The sequence below is a fragment of the Pan paniscus genome, chromosome 9, assembly GCF_029289425.2.
Source record: "Pan paniscus chromosome 9, NHGRI_mPanPan1-v2.0_pri, whole genome shotgun sequence".
NCBI classification, from domain to species: domain Eukaryota; kingdom Metazoa; phylum Chordata; class Mammalia; order Primates; family Hominidae; genus Pan; species Pan paniscus.
This window is the reverse complement of record NC_073258.2, coordinates 95,619,170-95,636,881: the sequence shown is the minus strand read 5'-3', so window position 1 is coordinate 95,636,881 and position 17,712 is coordinate 95,619,170. Positions and strand designations below refer to the sequence as shown.

Here is a 17,712-nt window from a genome sequence, read left to right as displayed (position 1 = left end):
AGATAGTTTTTTTCTTTTTTTCTTTTTTTTCTTCTTTTTGAGACGGAGTCTCGCTATGTCACCAGGCTGGAGTGCAGTGGCACAATCTCGGCTCACTGCAACCTCTGCCTCCCAGGTTCAAGCGATTCTCCTGCCTCGGTCTCCTGAGTAGCTAGGATTACAGGCATGCACCACCACACCCAGGTAATTTTTGTATTTTTAGTAGAGACGGGGTTTCACCATGTTGGCCAGGATGGTCTCGATCTCCTGACCTCATGATCCACCACCTCGGCCTCCCAAAGTGCTGGGATTACAGGCGTGAGCCACCGTGCCTGGCTTATTATGAAGAGAGTTTTTAGGTCTCAGAGACCTCCTCCCATAGGGTTCCACAGAACATACTTTGAGAAACGTTGTTCTAAATGACACAGCCTCCCCCATGGGGAAAGTCCAAAAGATGTAAAAGTCATGGAGAATTTTAAGATGAAAATGCTGACAATCAATTGTAACTGAGAATGAGTTATCTCCCTGCCCAGGCAAAGGAAGATGGCCATGGCCCCTGGAAGTCAGTGAAACCTGAAAGAGGCCCTTTGATATAAAGCACTGCTTGAACTCTATTAGTCAGGCGAATGGACCCCTGTTGGTTAAATAAAATGCATCTGGAGAGAGCTAGACGCCCACCCAGAAAACACCTGCACAAGAATGCACCTTCGGGTCCTTGAGGAATTCTTATGAAGGGGAATATAAGTCAACAATGATTATTTCACTAGGGGAAAAAAAGGCTCCATGAGATTAGTTTTAGGTGAGGAGAAAAGAAATTGCAATAACTTGCCCAGCTGGAAGTCAGGTGATCCTGGACAAAGGGAAGGATGTTAAGACATGATGACTGAAGGGGAAAGAGAATGATGTTGTCAAGCCAAAAGACCACACTATTAGAAAGATTTAAAGAATAAAGAAAGATAGAGGAGAAAATATCCACCAAGCAGGAAGAAAGGACATGCCATACTTTCTGTTTTTGTTTGGCAAATCTGCTTTTTAAACAATGTAAGAATCCTGGCTCTGCTGTTGATGAGCTATGTGAACATAAGCAAATGGTTTAATTTCTTGGTACCCATTGCCTTATTAGTAAGTGAGAATAATAATAGGGCCTACTACATAGGGCTGTTACGAAGATTAATTGAGACAACAGAAAGGGCTATTAACAGTGTTCCAAGCACATAGGAAGTGCTCGGTAAATTTTAGTTTCTGTTCATGAAGACAGGAAAAGATAACAGGAATCACCCCCGTAAAGTTCACTTTCAAGAGATGATCAAATCAGTGAGCTCTTTAAAATAGAACAGCAGCAAGATGCTCAGGCAGATAAGAGATGAAAGCTTTTAGAGTTTTGTTTAGGTCAGACTATTCAGCTAAAAAACTATGCTAAAATTACATTTTCAACTTTCCAAGAATTTGGGATGAGGGAAGACCTATAATACACCATTACTCAGAAAATAAGCTTAAAATGTCCAGTTCCATCAAAGAACAAAATAAAAGGCTACATGGTATCGTCAAAAGGTTCTTCAAAGTCTCCTTACCTGGCCACCTTGGCATGCAAGTCAAGGGCTAAGTGGCCCTGGAGAAGGTATCAGAAACTAGACTAGCCTGAATACCCCTCAGCTGCCTAAGAGGTTCCATCTTCAGAGACAGTGACAATAGGGTAGTTACTGAGGGAGGGAGTGACAGATTTGTCCTCTGTACTGAGCATTACAAACAAGAGGAAAAGAATTTTCCTCTCCCTAGCACCTTTGTTCCATAATTTTTCTTTCATTTCATCTCTGATATAATAGGACAGAGATCAAAACATGAACTTCAAATCTCTTCTTTGCAGTGATCTGTTCCTTTCACTGACAACATAGGAAAAACTCTTTACTACCAAAAATGCAGAAAAGTCTATTCCTTCAGGATCATAACATACATGGCAATTTAAAGCCTATTTTCATCCTCAAAACCGTGAGTCTTTTAACGGCCTAGCCAATTAAACGATCAATTTTTTTTTAAAAAGGCCAACCTCACTTCAAGGTATATAATGTGTAACATTTTCTTTAGTATCCTATGCAACAGATAACTGGATAATTTTTCCAAATCAAGGGTCTCAAAATGGATTTACAATAATTATTTGAAAAAAATGTCTAAATCAATGTGACCAGAACATAATATAACATTTCTGGAGATTCTGTCCTATTCTGTGGGTGTTGATCAAGTTCTACCTGACAAGTGCCCAGGGGTCTCACGGTACAATGTCTTAAAGGGAAAAAAAAAATTACGAAAATAGGGCTTTCAAGTGTATTACCCATTACCTCTTGCTTATAGAGCATATAAATGCATTTTATACTAATTCTATCATCATTTTGTACCTTCAGTTACTGTCTATTTTGGAATCATAATCTTGACTATGGAAAGCAAAGCATCTTCTTGGAAGAAAACTATCTTGCGTACTTGTATTATCTATATGTCTCTCCCCACTCCTGATTCAAACAACACATCATATTACTGATGTTCATAATGATTTTCTGAACCATCAAGAAAATGTTACATAAGGCAGGAGGTAAAGTAGTGGGGAGGGGATCAATCTTACAGAAAAACCACCACCAAAAATATTTGCCTTCAACTATACAGAAATTCACATCTTCAGAATAATGCAGTTTCCAGGTAATCCAAATAGTTAAAGACTTACTGTGGGCTACGTTTTCCATACACTTTATCTAATGATAACATGATAATGATGATGACTGTAGCAGTTTAATACATGTCTGCAAATTCTCTGACACACCCGTAGAAAGGTGGGTCCACATCCTTGAATTTAGGCAGGCTTATAATTATATCTATTTTCCACTTGGCCAAGAGAAAATAGAGGAGTAACCCTATGTGACTTCCAAAATTAAATCATAAAAGGCAATGCAGTTTCCATCCAATTTCTGGGAATACTCACACCTGGAGCCCTAAGCCACCATATAAGATTCTAACTAGCCCGATCCTATAAGGAAGCCAAGCCATGTGGAAAGGCAACTTGTTGACACTCTGGTCTGCAGACCTAGCCTTCAAGTCATCCCAGCCCAGGTGCCAGACATGTGAATCCAGTCACAAACCACTCATGCGCTCTCAGTCTTCTTGCCCCAGAAGTCCCAGGAATGATGGAGCAGAGACAGGGCATCCTACAGTGCCTTGCCTGAAGTCCAGACCCATAGAATCTATAAGCATAATAAAATGTTGCAATAGTAACTGCAACAACCATGATAACTAACATTTAACTCTTCCAATGTGTCAGATATTGCTCTTATACCTAGCATGTAATTCTCCTAACAATTTTTTGAGGTAGGTGTAATTAAGATCCCTATATATCACATGAGGAAATTCTACTTGACAGAGAGGTTAAGTAATTTAGCCAAGATTATAAAGCTAGTGAGTGGCACAGTTTGGGTGTGAATACAGGTTTCCAGTTCTGGAGTCTTAACCATTAAGCTCCATAGATAATTACTGAAATCAAAAAAAGATATCCAAAGGGCACACCACAGTTAGCCTATTAGGGTCCTCTTCCCACCATCAGGCAGGACATTACATCATATTTTCTCAATTTAAACAGATTTCTAGTAAGATACCCCCACACTTCTATTAATTCTTTGGTTGCCTCTTTGCCCTCCATATCCTCCTCATCTGTATTTATCCACCCTCCCCAGCAGAGAACTCTTCTAAGCTTCTAGAAGTCATGTTATCTGTGATTTAAGCTCATTTCAAAGTGAAAATAAAATAAATACTTGAAAGACAGTTATGAATCCTTTCTTCTCTTCTTAGAGCAGAACGAACCCAGTTCATTTGTCTTTTGTTTTCTAACATCTTAATACATTACATTCCTTTTATAGAATATGAATTCCATGGGAGCAAAGGATATATATCCCACACCTAGTCCAGTTCCTGGCACATGACAGACCCTCAAATATCAGATGGATGAACTATATATCCTTTTATTGTAACCCCATCAAATTCTCCACCTCAGTATTGACTCGTACAAACCAGAGTTATTCACTCAACAGATATTTAAGGAGTGAGTGATTCTGTATCCAAATTTCTGCCTAATTTATATTCTGTCCAAAATAAGAAATGTCATGCTCCCTAATGTCTCTTCTATAAGAGAAATTGAAAATATTCAAAGTAAATTCAATTAGCATAATTGTGACTACTGCCTAAATAAATTACTAAATTTAATACAAGAAATTCAGTATTTTATTTTATGAACAAACAATTACACATAACCCATTTTTTGTTCCTAAACTAATAAAGTTATTTTAGTCACTTAATAAATGTCATTAAAATGTAAATATTTGTCTTTATTTCAATTTTTTTCTCCAAAATCCTGGAATTTATTTTGGAGAAATTTGAAAGTAAGAAATGTTAGAATCTGGGGAAATGTAATGCCTCAACTCAGGGTTAAGCTAATATGTACCTCAAAGTAGACTTTTTAGACTCTATTCTTCAGTTTTTTGATGAATATCATACAGGATCAACTCTAAAAGTCAGCTAAGGTATATTTATTCACCATTTTTATGCCACTTACCACTCATTTTTGATCTGCCAGGCCAGTCAATACCACGGGAAGATAAGCCTGACAGGATTATGTCCTTTAACAAACCTACTAGTTTAAACAAACCTGACACCGCCATTATCTTCAATGTTTGTATAAATGGTTTTGTGATGCTTTTAAAATTACTTTCCCAGGTGTCTTAATTGAAGCTTACTGTGATTTCAGAAGGCATTTTCTTTGCTCTTTTAGATAAAAAGACCATTAGACCATTTCTCTTTTCAAGAAGCTAGATTGGTTTTACATGTGTTTTTCTGCAATGAATTTAATGATATACACTGAGTGCAGCATCCAGTAATTTCCATAAAAAGCACATTTCCTAATCTCTTTGTCTGCTCTTCTTCTATCTTCCAACCTTTCCCACATCACCAGGATGAGTAATCAACCTATAACTGCAGTGATATTTAGGAGCCAGTCCCTCAGGAAACAGGGCCTTACCAGAGGATTTCATATTCTCTACTTTTCCCAAGACCAGCAGATAGAGGAGGCTTGCTCACAAAACACTTGGTTCTCAGAGCCCTCCAGAACACCACCCGTGTCAGAAAGGAAAAGGCCTGCTTCACACCTGCTGTCAGGGGTCATATTCCTGGGTCATACCACCCAGAGCAGCCCTCACAGCTGAGAAGCAGCAGCTGAATGTGAGATGCCTCCTTCCTCCCTGGCACGTGGCCACAGGGCGTGTGCAGAGCCCTACCTCACAAAGAGAAAGCAAAGCAAGCTTGGAAGACAAGATATCTATCATCCCTGTCTTGCTGGGCCTATTCTGAGAAGGGTGGAGGAAAGGTGGCAGGAAGCAGTGAAAGAAGGAAGGACAGAGTAGGTCAGAAGAGGTGCAAGAAAACAGAAGTGGGAAGACCTGTTATGTGAGTGGCTATCACAATAGTCCAGGAAACAGGTAATTAGCCCTTAAACTGGTTTAGCTGTAGAGACATGCAAAGGAAGGGAAAATATGCAAGAAGTATTTTGGAGGTCAACTGCAGGACCTAAAGACTGACTGGATGTAGGGTGGGCAAGGAGATGAACCTTATTACAGTTTACAGAACACTTTCAAAGGAGACAATAGGATGATGAAGTGTGGGATGGTATCTGAGCATGTGCAAACACTGGAGAGATGAACTAGCGCCAGCTGCCTGCCTCTCATTGACAAAGGTTGGTTCAACAGTGGAACAGATCCAAGGTGGAGAAGTTCAGGATGACCTTTGATGGTCCTCTTCAGGAGGACCTTTCCGTGCTAATTCCACCCAAGCATTTCTATTTGCTTCTCTCAAGGACCATATCCCTGGAAGAATCCCATGAATGGAACATCCCTAGAAACAGCAGACATCTCCTGATAATGGCCTGGTAAGCTTTGCCGCCAGCATAACCCAGTTGCCATGCTGACCCAGCTTTCAAATGGAATGAGCCTCCAAAAACAGAAGTGGTAAAATGGGGTTCAAGTGAATAGAGCATTCCCAATCAGTTCATACCAGCCCTCCAAGGGAGATGTGGTACATTTCATTCAAAAATGTGTCCCTGTCTTATCATCTGAAGCCCAGTGGTGTTGCCATCAGATAACAGAGCCAATCTCACTATAGAACAACACTCCTCAACAGAAATTGCTGCAATGATGGAAATGGCTATTAAGCACTTGAACTGTGGCTAGTGTGACTGAGGTCCTGAATTTTTCATTTCGTTTAATTTTCATTAATTTAAATAGCCACAAGTGACTAGTGGTTACTACGGACAGCATAGGTCTAGAACTTTAAAAAAATAGATGTGGGCCAGATCACATCTGTCCTAAACTGCTAGAAAAAAAAAAAAAAGTCACAGAGTTATATTTCTCTACTCTGAGGAAGCTGAATCTCTAATATTTCAACATCTGCTCAAGCAATTTTCCAGCACTGGGCTCTCCTTTGGTCCTTACTATAACTATTTATCAATCAGCCTCCAAAACATTTCCATTTGGAAGGCCCTCAGACCCTAGCTTAACCATCCATCCACTGCAGGAACCTTCTTCATGATGTCCCTGAGTATGTCCATGGTCCCTGCATATGTCTATGCAATCGTTACCAAGTCCCCCAAGTAGCAATGAAACTTACCGTCAGTCAGAGACACTGCTCCAAAAAGATACTGATGACGCAGAAAATAATTTTAAGAAAACTATTTTACACAAAATTTCACTTCTTATGAAGCTCTTTCACATTCACTATGTCATTTAAGCCACACAATAACCTTAGAAGATAAATATTTAGTAAATACACTTATTTTATAGAGCCTAAGTGATTTACCAAGGCAATATGGTAGCCATATATCCAGTTGTGGCATGTCTTCCAAGGAGTGAGAGACAAATGATAGAAGAAAAAGTCATGGTCAGGAAAGTGAGGCACAAAAGAAGAGTGGTAAGAGGAAGAAATATAGCTATATCAACTAATAACCTTAGAAATAGATCTGTTTCAAACTCAATTACTTAAAGATGAACAAACTCCATTCCAAAGGGTAAGCATCTCAGTCCAGGCCCAATTTAAAGGGGCTACGTTTTAAAATGGTCATTCTTAACATGTGTTTCCAGGACCAGCAGCATCAGCATTGCTTGGAAATGTGTTAGAAATGCAAAGTCTTAGGCCCTATCCTCAATCAACCAAGGAAACAGAAACTCTAGGGGTGCGGCCCAGCAATCCATGTTTCAATAAACCCTCTGGGGTATTCTGATGCTCAATCACATTTGAGAACAACTGTCCTGGAATTGTACATCTAAGACCCAATTAATTTCCTCTGAGAAGTAAACAACTTGGTCATCAAGAAGGAAACAGAGCTGCCAGTTATGAAATTTGAGACACGGCCTGGTGACATCAGCCCTGACTTACTGCACCTACAGTACCAAGCACCATAAACTCTGAACTAGCCTTCTGAATGCAGACCCACCTCCTCCTGCCTCCTGTGCTCAAGGGCACAGAGGAAATCATTCTTTCATCAGAAATCATACTTTTATAGAAGCAAAGAAAGGTTTATTTTATAGATAGTAATAGATTGTGAATAGGGTATCCTAGCTTCTATCTCATTCACTAAGTAGTATTCACAGCGCTCCCAACTGTGAAAAGGAACACTTCCATGAGTAAGAACCGGGGTTCCAGGTTCTCAAAGAAGAGGGATACATGCGAATTTACATAACATTATAAAGTGTTTTGCTTCTCTGCTGTTTTAATAATAATAATGGTAGCAGGTATTTATTGAATGCTTTCAACGTGCCCAGCACTGTGCGCATTGCTTCACTTTGCCCTCATGCAGCTCCATGAGGGAAGAACTATTATTTTCCCCATTTTACTCATGAGGCTTCAGCATGTACAATTCCGAGGTCACACAGCAAGGAGGCGGCAGGGCCAGGATACACCTGTTCTCAATCCAAAATACTACCTCTCCTTTTTCATTTTAACATATACATAACTCTTAATCTATTCAACTTCATTCATACTGTTTATGTTACTGAGTTTTAAGTACTGTGTTTTCACCTTCTTTTAAGCTATCATGCCATGTACTGTTCAAAAAGGTCCTCAACCATCAGTTTATGCCAACTCAATCAGCATGTGCTCAAGAATCAGAGTAACACACTCTAAAGAATTCATGGCAATAAAGATCTAAAAACTGGATCAAAAGCAAACCAATTTTATTCCCACCATGGTTGGGCAGCATGCCCAGGGAAGCCCTCCCTGACCGCCTGGACCAAAGTGAGCCCTCTCTCCTCAGAGCACCCACAGTACATCACATGTGTCCCCATCATAGTAGTAACACATGGTAATGTCCACATGCCACACCCCTAATCTGTGAGCACTTCAGAATGGGAACTACACCTGATAGTCCATCTGTGCATATTCGAGACCTAATAGATGGTTTATAAGCTCAACAGCAAGACATACAAACTCTTAAGACAGACAAAAGTGAACTATAACTTAAAAATAAAATGTAAAACTATAAAACTTTTAGAAGAAAACACAGCAGAAAATGTCTGAGACATGGGTCTAGGCAAAATGTTCTTAGATGTGACACCAAATGCACCATCCTTAAAGAAAAAAGGAATCTATGAACTGGACTTTATCAAAATAAAAAACTTTTGATCTGCAAAAGACCTTGGTAAGGACATAAAAAGACATGCTACATACTTGGGAAAATATATGTGCAAGCTACAAATCTGACTAAGGACTTGCATCTAGAATATATAAAGAACTCTTAAAGCTCTAAAGTAAAATAAATAATCCAGTTAGGGAATGGGCAAAAGGCATGAATAGTTATTTCGCCAAAGAGGATATATGGATAGCAAATAAGCACATAAAAAAGACAGACATTCAACATAATCAGCCATTAGAGTAATGCAAATTAAAACCATGATAAGATTAGAACACCTACTAGAACACCTATTAGGACAACTAAAATAAAAAATAGTGATAACATCAAATGCTAGTGAGGTTGCAGAGAAACTGGATCTCTCATACATTGCTAATAGGAGTGGTGCAGCCACTCTGGAAAAGTTTGGCAATTTCTTAAAAAACTAAACACACACTTACCATACAATCCAGCAATCACAATCATGGGCATTTACGCCAGAGAAATGAAAACTTATGTTCACACAAACACCTATATATAAACGTTCATAAAAACTTTATGTGAAATAGTCATGAACTGGAAAAAACCCATAGGTGAATGGTTAAACAAACCATAGTACATCCATATTATGGAATACTACTCAGCAATGAAAAGAAACAAACTATTGAGAGATGCAAAAATTTGGATGGATCCCCATGGCATTATGCTGAGTGAAAAGCCAATCTCAAAAGCTCACATACTACATGATTGTATTTATGTAACATTCTCAAAATGATAAAATTATAGATATGGTGAACAGGAATAGTGGTTGCTAAGCATTTAGCAACAGAGTGAGAATGGGGAGAAGAGGACTAGTGCAACTATAGAGGTGTAGCATAAGGGAGATCATTGGGGTAATAAGATAGTCTGTACCTTGATTGTGGTAGCGGTTACACGAATCTACACATGAAAAAATGCATAGAAGTACACACAAAGAAATACAAATTTTACATGTGCATGTAAAACTGGTGAAATCTGAATATGCTCTGTGGACTGCACCAATGTCAATTTCCTAGTTCTGCTACTGTACTATGGTTATGTAAGATGTTACCAATGGGGGAAACTGGGTGAAGGGTACACAGGACCTCTCTACTATTTTTGCAACTTCCTATGAAGCTATGATCATTTCAAAACGAAAAGTTAAAAGTAAACAGCAGACATTTTACTTAAAAACAAAATGAAAAAATAGAGGTATATAGCTGCAATATTGGCCAGTGAGGTCTCAAACACAGGTTTAAACACACACCGTAGAACGACAGTTTTTGAGCACTTAAATCTAATTCTTCAGTATCTTAACAGGGATACATTTCCAACACCTTAGAGCTACTCTCCTACTCTCTCCTAAAAGATGGGGGGAAAATGCCTGATGTGTGAGCCCCTTTAGGAGTCCAGGAGTCCTGTCCTGAGTGTCCAAAATGAATATACCCTAAGGTTACACAAGGCCTGGCCATGAGGGCAGAGCCAAGGGTCTCACAAGTTAAAGTAGAACTCAGCTTGGTGCCAACACATAAACCAAGAGCAGGAGTGGCTTCCTTCCAGCAAAAGTAGAGGACTGCCCTACCCACAATGGCCAAGATTTACATTGTACCTCTCCTTCAAAACAAAACAAAGCCAAGCCAACAAAATTAACTTTAAAAAAATCACTAGGCAAACAAAAAAACAAAACAAAACATAAAACCACAACAACCTCAGACTATTTCCAACAAACCTTGTAATCAAATATCTCCCTTTACTTGACCTCCACACTACCCCTTGCTTTTCAAGGATTTTATTACCTACTAAATTCTGAGTCATAAGAACCTGCCAAAATTAATGAAAAATAGGAGAAAAATTATTCAAAACACTGCAGAATTTTCTGACCTGAGCTTCCTTATGCATTTAAAATGCAGATAGCCACACACCGCACCCCCCCGCCAAAAAAAGAAAAGAAAAGAGAAAAGGTTACTTTAGGGGAATTTTATATATCAGAAATATTAGCAGGTCTTATAAAGTTACTTCTTTTTAATTTATTGGCCTGAAAAATCAAACTTTTACAATTTTCACTAGCAATTCCCATTTCATGTCATTAATTATTTTTTTCAAAAGTCTTTGTTTTATCATTTTCAAAGCATTTTCACAAATTACTATGAAGAAATGCAGCACTGATACCTAGAGGCTGTACCTTTCAACAGAACTCTCACCAGCCAGACTGCTCATTTCAATTAGTTCAGCCATCTTTTCCCTAGGCCCTGGGTCCACACTTTTCCACAGGGGTAGACATCAGAAAAGCTGAGCTCTACCCACAACAGCCTCTAGACTAACTGGCCCAGGGCAGACACTCTCAAGTCTGATCAGCAGAGTGCCTTCCCATAAAATCACTCACATTTCTGCATTCATGTGTTTTTCTTAACGACAGCACTTTAAAATCTCATTTAAACTGAAAATCCTCCATTAGCCTCCGTGAAAAGATGTATTTTTAAATGCTTTGATCTCCACATGCCCTTTGGAAAATTAGTATGCTACATCCTCCATCATCTGCAAAGAACCTGAAAGACCAAGACTTCTGTGCATTTTAAAAAGAAGGGGGAGGGAAAGGGGCGTTACAGGTACAGCACCTTCTCTCCTATCCACCTGCAGGTTTACAAAGGTTTCCTTATTTATCTTGAAAAATGCATCACAGAAAAACAAAAGTGCACTCCAAGAACTAAACATCCTCATCCCTCCCCCCAACCCCCACCACCATCATAAGGAAAAGTAGAGCCTGTATAAAGCCTTCTACCTATGTCCTACCCTTTTCATTCTGGTCGAATCGGTGTTTTCCTTCATTCTAGTCAAATCAGTGCTTTTCCACCCTTTACTAACAGTTCAAAGTATATTAAACTACTGTTCCCACGTTATTCTCATAAAGAGCCTTCAAAGTAGATACACACTATAAGGCTCAGAGCACCTTACTAGGAAGTAAATGTCAGTTGCTCTAGATTCTTTAAGACCTTGCAATCTAGAGAGCTCCTTAATCGTTAACCTGGGTCTGACTTCCACAGCTGCCCGGGCCCAGGAGTGGTAGGCAGCCAGGGGAAATCTTAGCCAGTTTGGCAGTGACCCATAGGCCAGTTTTGGAAGCAGGGAGCCATGATTGTTTAATATTTCAAGCCCTGACTTTTTGCTTCCCGAAAAGGAAGGAAATTTTCTGTAACTGTAGCTATTAATATCCCTCTATTCTGATTTAATTCGTTTATGGTGAGCAGGTTAGCACGTTACTGTTTTAGTTAGCCGAAAGCATCTTCGAGGTATCACAACTGGCTCTCGAGACCACGTACCCCGCCACCACCAAGGCCTTCTATAAGCAGTACAAAAACTCAGTCTCATAACATGCCTCAGGAGAAGAAAATGGGAAACCAAGGCCTCACAGAGGAAGGGAGCTGAGGGACCATGGGGACAAAATGTTGGGTCCAAACCGCATGGTCTCAGGAGGCCGCACGCTCAGGGCCCACCTCTGAAACCCCAGTCCAGGTGATCCACACGCTAGCCCGGCCAAAAGGTATTTGCCACGCGGAGACAGGAAACCAACACCGAAGCCAAAAAGGCAAAAATCTTCGAACAAAAATGGAAAAGGAAAGTCTTCCTAGTCATCAATAAAGATAGGAAGAGTAGGGTAGGCGAGGCGCGGGAGCATTGCGCAGACACCCGGGATTCTCGGCCTGGGGCTCTGAGGGGGGAAACTTGGACACGTCGCCGCGAGCGCAGTCCAGGTAGCGGAGGCCCTAGAGGTGCGCGCCAGGGCTCGTCTGCTCTGCCGCCGCGTCCTCCAGCCCGGCCGCCTATGGGGCACGCTCGGTCCCTGTCCCGGCACTAGGCCCCCGTTCCGCTCGGCTGTCATCGGCCGACGTACCACTCTCCCTCCTGCCACAAATGTCACATTCCAAGAAAAAACAGTTCCATTTGGAAAGTTTAAATTTTTTCCCCCCTGAAAGCAGATTATTGTAAAGGCAGCCCTAACATGCAAGCGGGAGCTGGATGTAACTCTCCAGTTTGTCAAAGAAACTTGTCTGGGGAGAGAACAAAGAAGGAGCAGCAGCTAACGCGATCCGAGCGTCTGGGGCTAGGGTGCGACCCTTTCGTCGCCCCCACCCGCCAGAGCCGGGTCTGGCCGGCGGGCAGAAAGGGTCCAGTCCAGAGCGCCAGAGCCCGTCGGGCGGGCCGGTGCGCGCGCCTTTGTCTCGCGCCGGGGAAAGCGGCACCGGACACCCCTTTCCGTCCCCTCCCTCGCCGCGAGACCCGCGCGCGGGCGCGGGCGCGCCTCGGAGTGTCTGGCCATATGGCTGCGCCCCTCAGGAAAGGCCAGCCCCTTGTCGGGCGCGCAGCACCCCGGGGCCCAAACCCCGGGGCCACAACTTCAGTCAACGTGGGTCGCGGGGCGGCAAGGCGCTGAGGCCCGGCCCGCAGGCAACTGGACCTGGACCGGGGCAAGGGAATCCGCTTAAAAACAACAATCTGGGATCTCAGCCCCGGGCCCCCAGAAGCTGCCCCCTTCCGTGAGCAGCAGGGGCCCGGGGAGCCCGGGGAGCCCGGGGCGACTGGGTTCTTCGCGTGGGAGACTCGGAGACGCCCTCCCGGCACCTCGAGTGGGGGCTGGTTACCTTTCACCGCAGGCTCACAAGTTCCCCGGCGCAACTTTGCCCTCCACATGAGGCGATCATGGCTAGTTCAGTCCCTCGGCTGGGGAAGGCGGCCGCCGGGCAGCGCGCAGGACCTGGCCTGGGGCAGCGCGGGGAAGTGGCGCCGGACAATCAACCCCATTCACACAGGGCTTCACCTCCAGCCCCAAACCCGACAACCGCTGCTGGGTCCTAGAGCTTCTCGCGCGCTCCCGCCGCCGTCCGCGCTCCCCGCTCCCCGCGCGCGGGCCGGGGAGGGTCGCCCGGGCTCGTCACTATAACCCTACACTCCACCCCCGCCGTGGCGCCCGGCCGCTGGGCCCTAGAGCCCGTCTGCAGACACCCGCCGCCCCTCCCCGGGCCGCGAGACTGCCAGGCTGAAATTGCCCAGAGCTCAAGCTGACGTGTCTCCCTGAGACTTAGGAGGGCGACAGCCTCCCTTGCTTTGTACCCTGCCGGGTTTTGATTAATTTCAGACTCACCAGTTCTCCCTCCACTTTGTCTTCCTTCCCCACCAGCCCAATGCCGGCCAAAATTCTGTTTCCGGATCTGCCCAAAAGTCTAGATCTGCTTAGGTTGGTTTTTTTCTTCTTAAGTGGAATTTCCAGGTGGAAAGTGGCCACACTTTTCTCAGCATTCCCCAGGCCCCAGTGCTTCCATCACGCACTTGAGATTGGGCGATAAGCTGCTACTGTGTGCTCCGTTGACAAACAGAAGGGCCAAAACAGACCTGACAGCCTCGGATATTAAATGTGTTCGCAGAACCGTACATCCTCTGGCCATAAATCCCCAGGCTGTTATCTGCCTGAGTAGAGGTAAAGAAAGTAAGCGACTCTGGGAAAATGTTGCCCCACCTCTTAAAATCAGGCTGTGCTGAGAACTACTCATCCACCTCATTATATTGGTTTATACTGGCGGCTCTCTGGAGCCCTAATCTGGGGTGCCCGAGCCTGCCCCATAGCACTTCTGCCTGGCTTTTTCCCGGCAGCTCTACTGCTTGGAGAAGAGAAAGCTAGGTAACTGTGCAGTTGCTGCCCAGGATGTTAGTGGGAGAGTTAGCGCACACCAAGCCTCTCTTATCTGGTGCTCCCTGCCTCTGTTTACCTGCTATCTAGGTCCGGCCTTCAGGGACTCCTCCCTGGATTGTGGCAGTTCCCTAACTAGACTGACAGCAGTTTTACCTCTCATCACTTCTGGTGGGTTGCATGTCCTGATTCTGATTCCCCTGATGGGCCCTCCTACTGAGTAAACTCTGCTCTCAAGATAAAGCCCAAATGTAATCATTTAACAATTATTTATGAAATACCTACTCCATTTAAAGTCATCTACCCTGGTACACACAAAAGAAACTTAGCACACAAAAGAAACTTAGAGCAGCTGACCAGCCCTTCAAGGATCTGTTATCTGTCTAAGAAGACAAGATGTGTGAACAGGAAACAGGCAAGCAACAAAGCAGGAGATCCAAGTATTGCAGATGCCTGGGAAGGGCGGAGAGAGGCACTGACTACACAGAAGGAAAAGCCTGCGAGGGTGGTGGAGTTCAGACACAGCAGAAAGAGGAAAAGGCAGCACTGGGCAAGCAGAGGCAACAGCCAAGAGGGAGATGACAAGGTCTGGGTGCTTGGGAAGAAGGCATAGAGGAAAGCGTTTTTACCAGAAACGAGGAGAAAACAAGGGAAGGCAGAATAACAACGTCACAAAAATGTAGGCCTGGAAAGAATCGAAGAAAGTGTCAACTAAACCTTTCACTTGCCGGATGAAGAAGCTCAGGCATAGCTGTTGAATGACTTGTCCAATGTTACAGAACAAGTTTAGTAGCAAAGCCAGGTATGGAAACAACCTCTGCCTCAATGTGCCTTGTATTACACATTGTGAACCCTGAATCGCAAATTAGGAGCTGAAGTGGTTATCTTATGCACAGTGAAGGGACCACTGATTCACCTAACATTTGCGCGAATTTAATACAAATCGGGGAAGAAGTGATGGATAGAAAAAGAAGAAAGGAAACTAATCTTTACTAATTGCCCACTCCTAGATACCATCCTATAGTCTAGGAAGCAGCAAAATTTCCAAGTTACAACCATCAAGTTTAGAACAAAACAGGCATGAGCTGAGTCGCAGCTCCACCATTCAGTATCTGTGTGACGTTGAGCAAGTTGCCTAACTTCTCTAAACCTCAGTATCCTTTTTGGCAAGATGAAGAAAATAGCATCTCACAGAGTGGTTGTGAAGACTGAATAAAATAACAAATGTAAAATACTCAGCACAATGCATGTAGTATTCAATATACATTTGCTATTATTATTTCAAGAGACTATCTAGGATAGTTGCAGGAAGCAATGATAGGTGAGGTTGACAGAGGTGATAAAAAGGAAATGAGAGATACCATATCTTTGGAGATACCAGATGTCATAAAGAAAGGTATCAAATCTTTGAAGCAAGATTTTATTCTTCTCATTGACTCGTTGTTTATCCTGGGGAAAAGGACAAAGTAATCAAGTTAACCTAGGCTTTGAGCCCTGTCATAGGAAGAATAGATCTTGCAGTCTTAGAAGAATGGATCATTAGACCAATGACAGATGAAGCACAGTTGAGAAGAGGAAACGGTTTGAGAAAGATGCTGAGTGACTTACTATCCTCTGGGCAAGAGGAAACAAGGAACAAGGGACTGGGTGAGAAGTGGAGGACAGAGGTGTAGACAAAAGGAGAGATGAAGCTTTGAAGATCAGTTCATTAGGAGAATGTCCACAACTGGAAAATAGGGAAAGAAGGAGGGAGAAGAGGAAGAATCTGGAGAAGTAGAAGAGCTGGGAAAAGGTAAAGGCATGGAAGCCAGAGAAGTTTTAAGAAGTGGGTCCTTCTATCAAATGTTACAGATTCTTAGACCTGCAATGAAGTGCTAGGCACAGCTTGTGGGTTCAAGGATCTTCTGATTCAATCAGGTGGACCTAGCCTAGACTCCTCAAATTAATACCCAGTAATCAGATACATGGAAGCACAGGCAGAAAATACTGCTGGAGACCAATGTTTCCCTCCTGTGCCTTAATTTCCTTATCTGTGAATAAGCTCTACATCAAACGCAGAAAACAATCTTTTCAGGCCTTAACTTAGTTCCTGAATCTATTGTTCAGGAACTAAGGCCTGCAAAAAAAGACTTTGAATTTCACTAGCAAGAAGTTATCAATAACATCTTTCAGTAAGCACACTTGGCTGGAGATTCTGATGTCTGGTTTGTGTCTAATGGAAACAAAGTATGTTTACAATAAAAATTGAACACACCTTCATTAACAGCAAGGTAGTGAACCAGTCCACATCTGTGCCTTCTTTAGATCTATGCACTCATCCTAAAGGTCAGCATCCTTTCTAAAGTGACCCAAGTTGTCATTTACTCATTCCTAAGAAAGTTAAGAAGATGATGGGCCAATTTTAGTGCTCTTTGGGGCAGCCCAGAGAGCAGTCTTTCACTCAAAACAGGACGAGTACCAGGATGTTCCAGTGATACCAAGCTGTTCCCAGCAAGCATAGAGGCGGGAAGAATATTGAAGTAACAGAGGCATCTGGATAGAGGAGAATGAGCAGGGCCCTTACAGTAAGACCTGCTTCTAGTCCATGTTCTATCTATTTCTAGACACGGAGAGCCTCAGCTTCCTCCTCTATAAAATAATAACATTTGCCTCATAAACTTATTGCAAGGGTTAAATGAGATAATACAGGTCAAGTGCTGGGCACATCTAGGAATTCAGTAAAAGTTAGAAACCCTCCTCTTCTCCAGTAATTTGAAATACCAAGGAATTTAAATACTCTATTAAAATGCAAATCTCTTTCCCCTCTCACTTTTCTCAGCACCCCTTCTTGACAAACATTTAGTCTTTACCAGCTAATACTTTCACTGAATGGGCCCTAAGAATGGGCTTGGGCTTGCAAAGACAGAGAAGCCAAACAGCAAAAGAAGAGTGGATGAACATGACTACGTAAGGAACAGCTACTACACACAGCCTCACCTGGGACCATCACTACAACTGGTAGTTCTCCATTAATGACTGTTGAATGAACAAACCAATGATTTGATGCACCGAGGCTGCTTTGATCAAAATGCTTGTTTTGCTCCTAGAACAAGTAAGGATATTTTTTAAGTTCAATTTCAAGCACTTTCTGAAGTGTAACTTATGAAACCAAAGCATGTAAAAATTTAAACTCCTCATGTTCCACCTCCAAATTTCTGAATCTCTAAAGGTGCAGTCCTAGAATCCACTCGAAATGACTCCTAGCACATTGAGGTTTCCAGCTGGCTCACTGGGGTTAGTCAGTGCTCCTGCAATTCACTTTCAGAAGTATTTACTACATCAGAGTGTAGTATGCTAAAGATAAAAAATGATG

The 17,712-nt window shown here is 42.6% G+C and overlaps 1 protein-coding gene across 4 annotated transcripts in view; it reads right to left on the bottom strand.

Moving 5' to 3' along the window:
- AMOTL1 (angiomotin like 1) overlaps positions 1 to 17,712 on the bottom strand; it is a 146,690-nt gene that overhangs the window by 93,833 nt on the left and 35,145 nt on the right. Inside the window, exon 1 of one of the 4 annotated variants that reach the window (XM_034933558.3) lies at positions 13,318 to 13,601. The exons of 2 other annotated variants lie outside the window; for them this stretch is intronic. In XM_034933558.3, coding sequence (XP_034789449.1) covers positions 13,318 to 13,366 — 49 coding nt within the window. In that variant the 5' untranslated portion in view covers positions 13,367 to 13,601. Of the gene's footprint in view, positions 1 to 13,317; positions 13,602 to 17,712 lie in introns of those variants that run through there. One more of the 4 variants, XM_034933560.3, reaches the window with a different exon arrangement.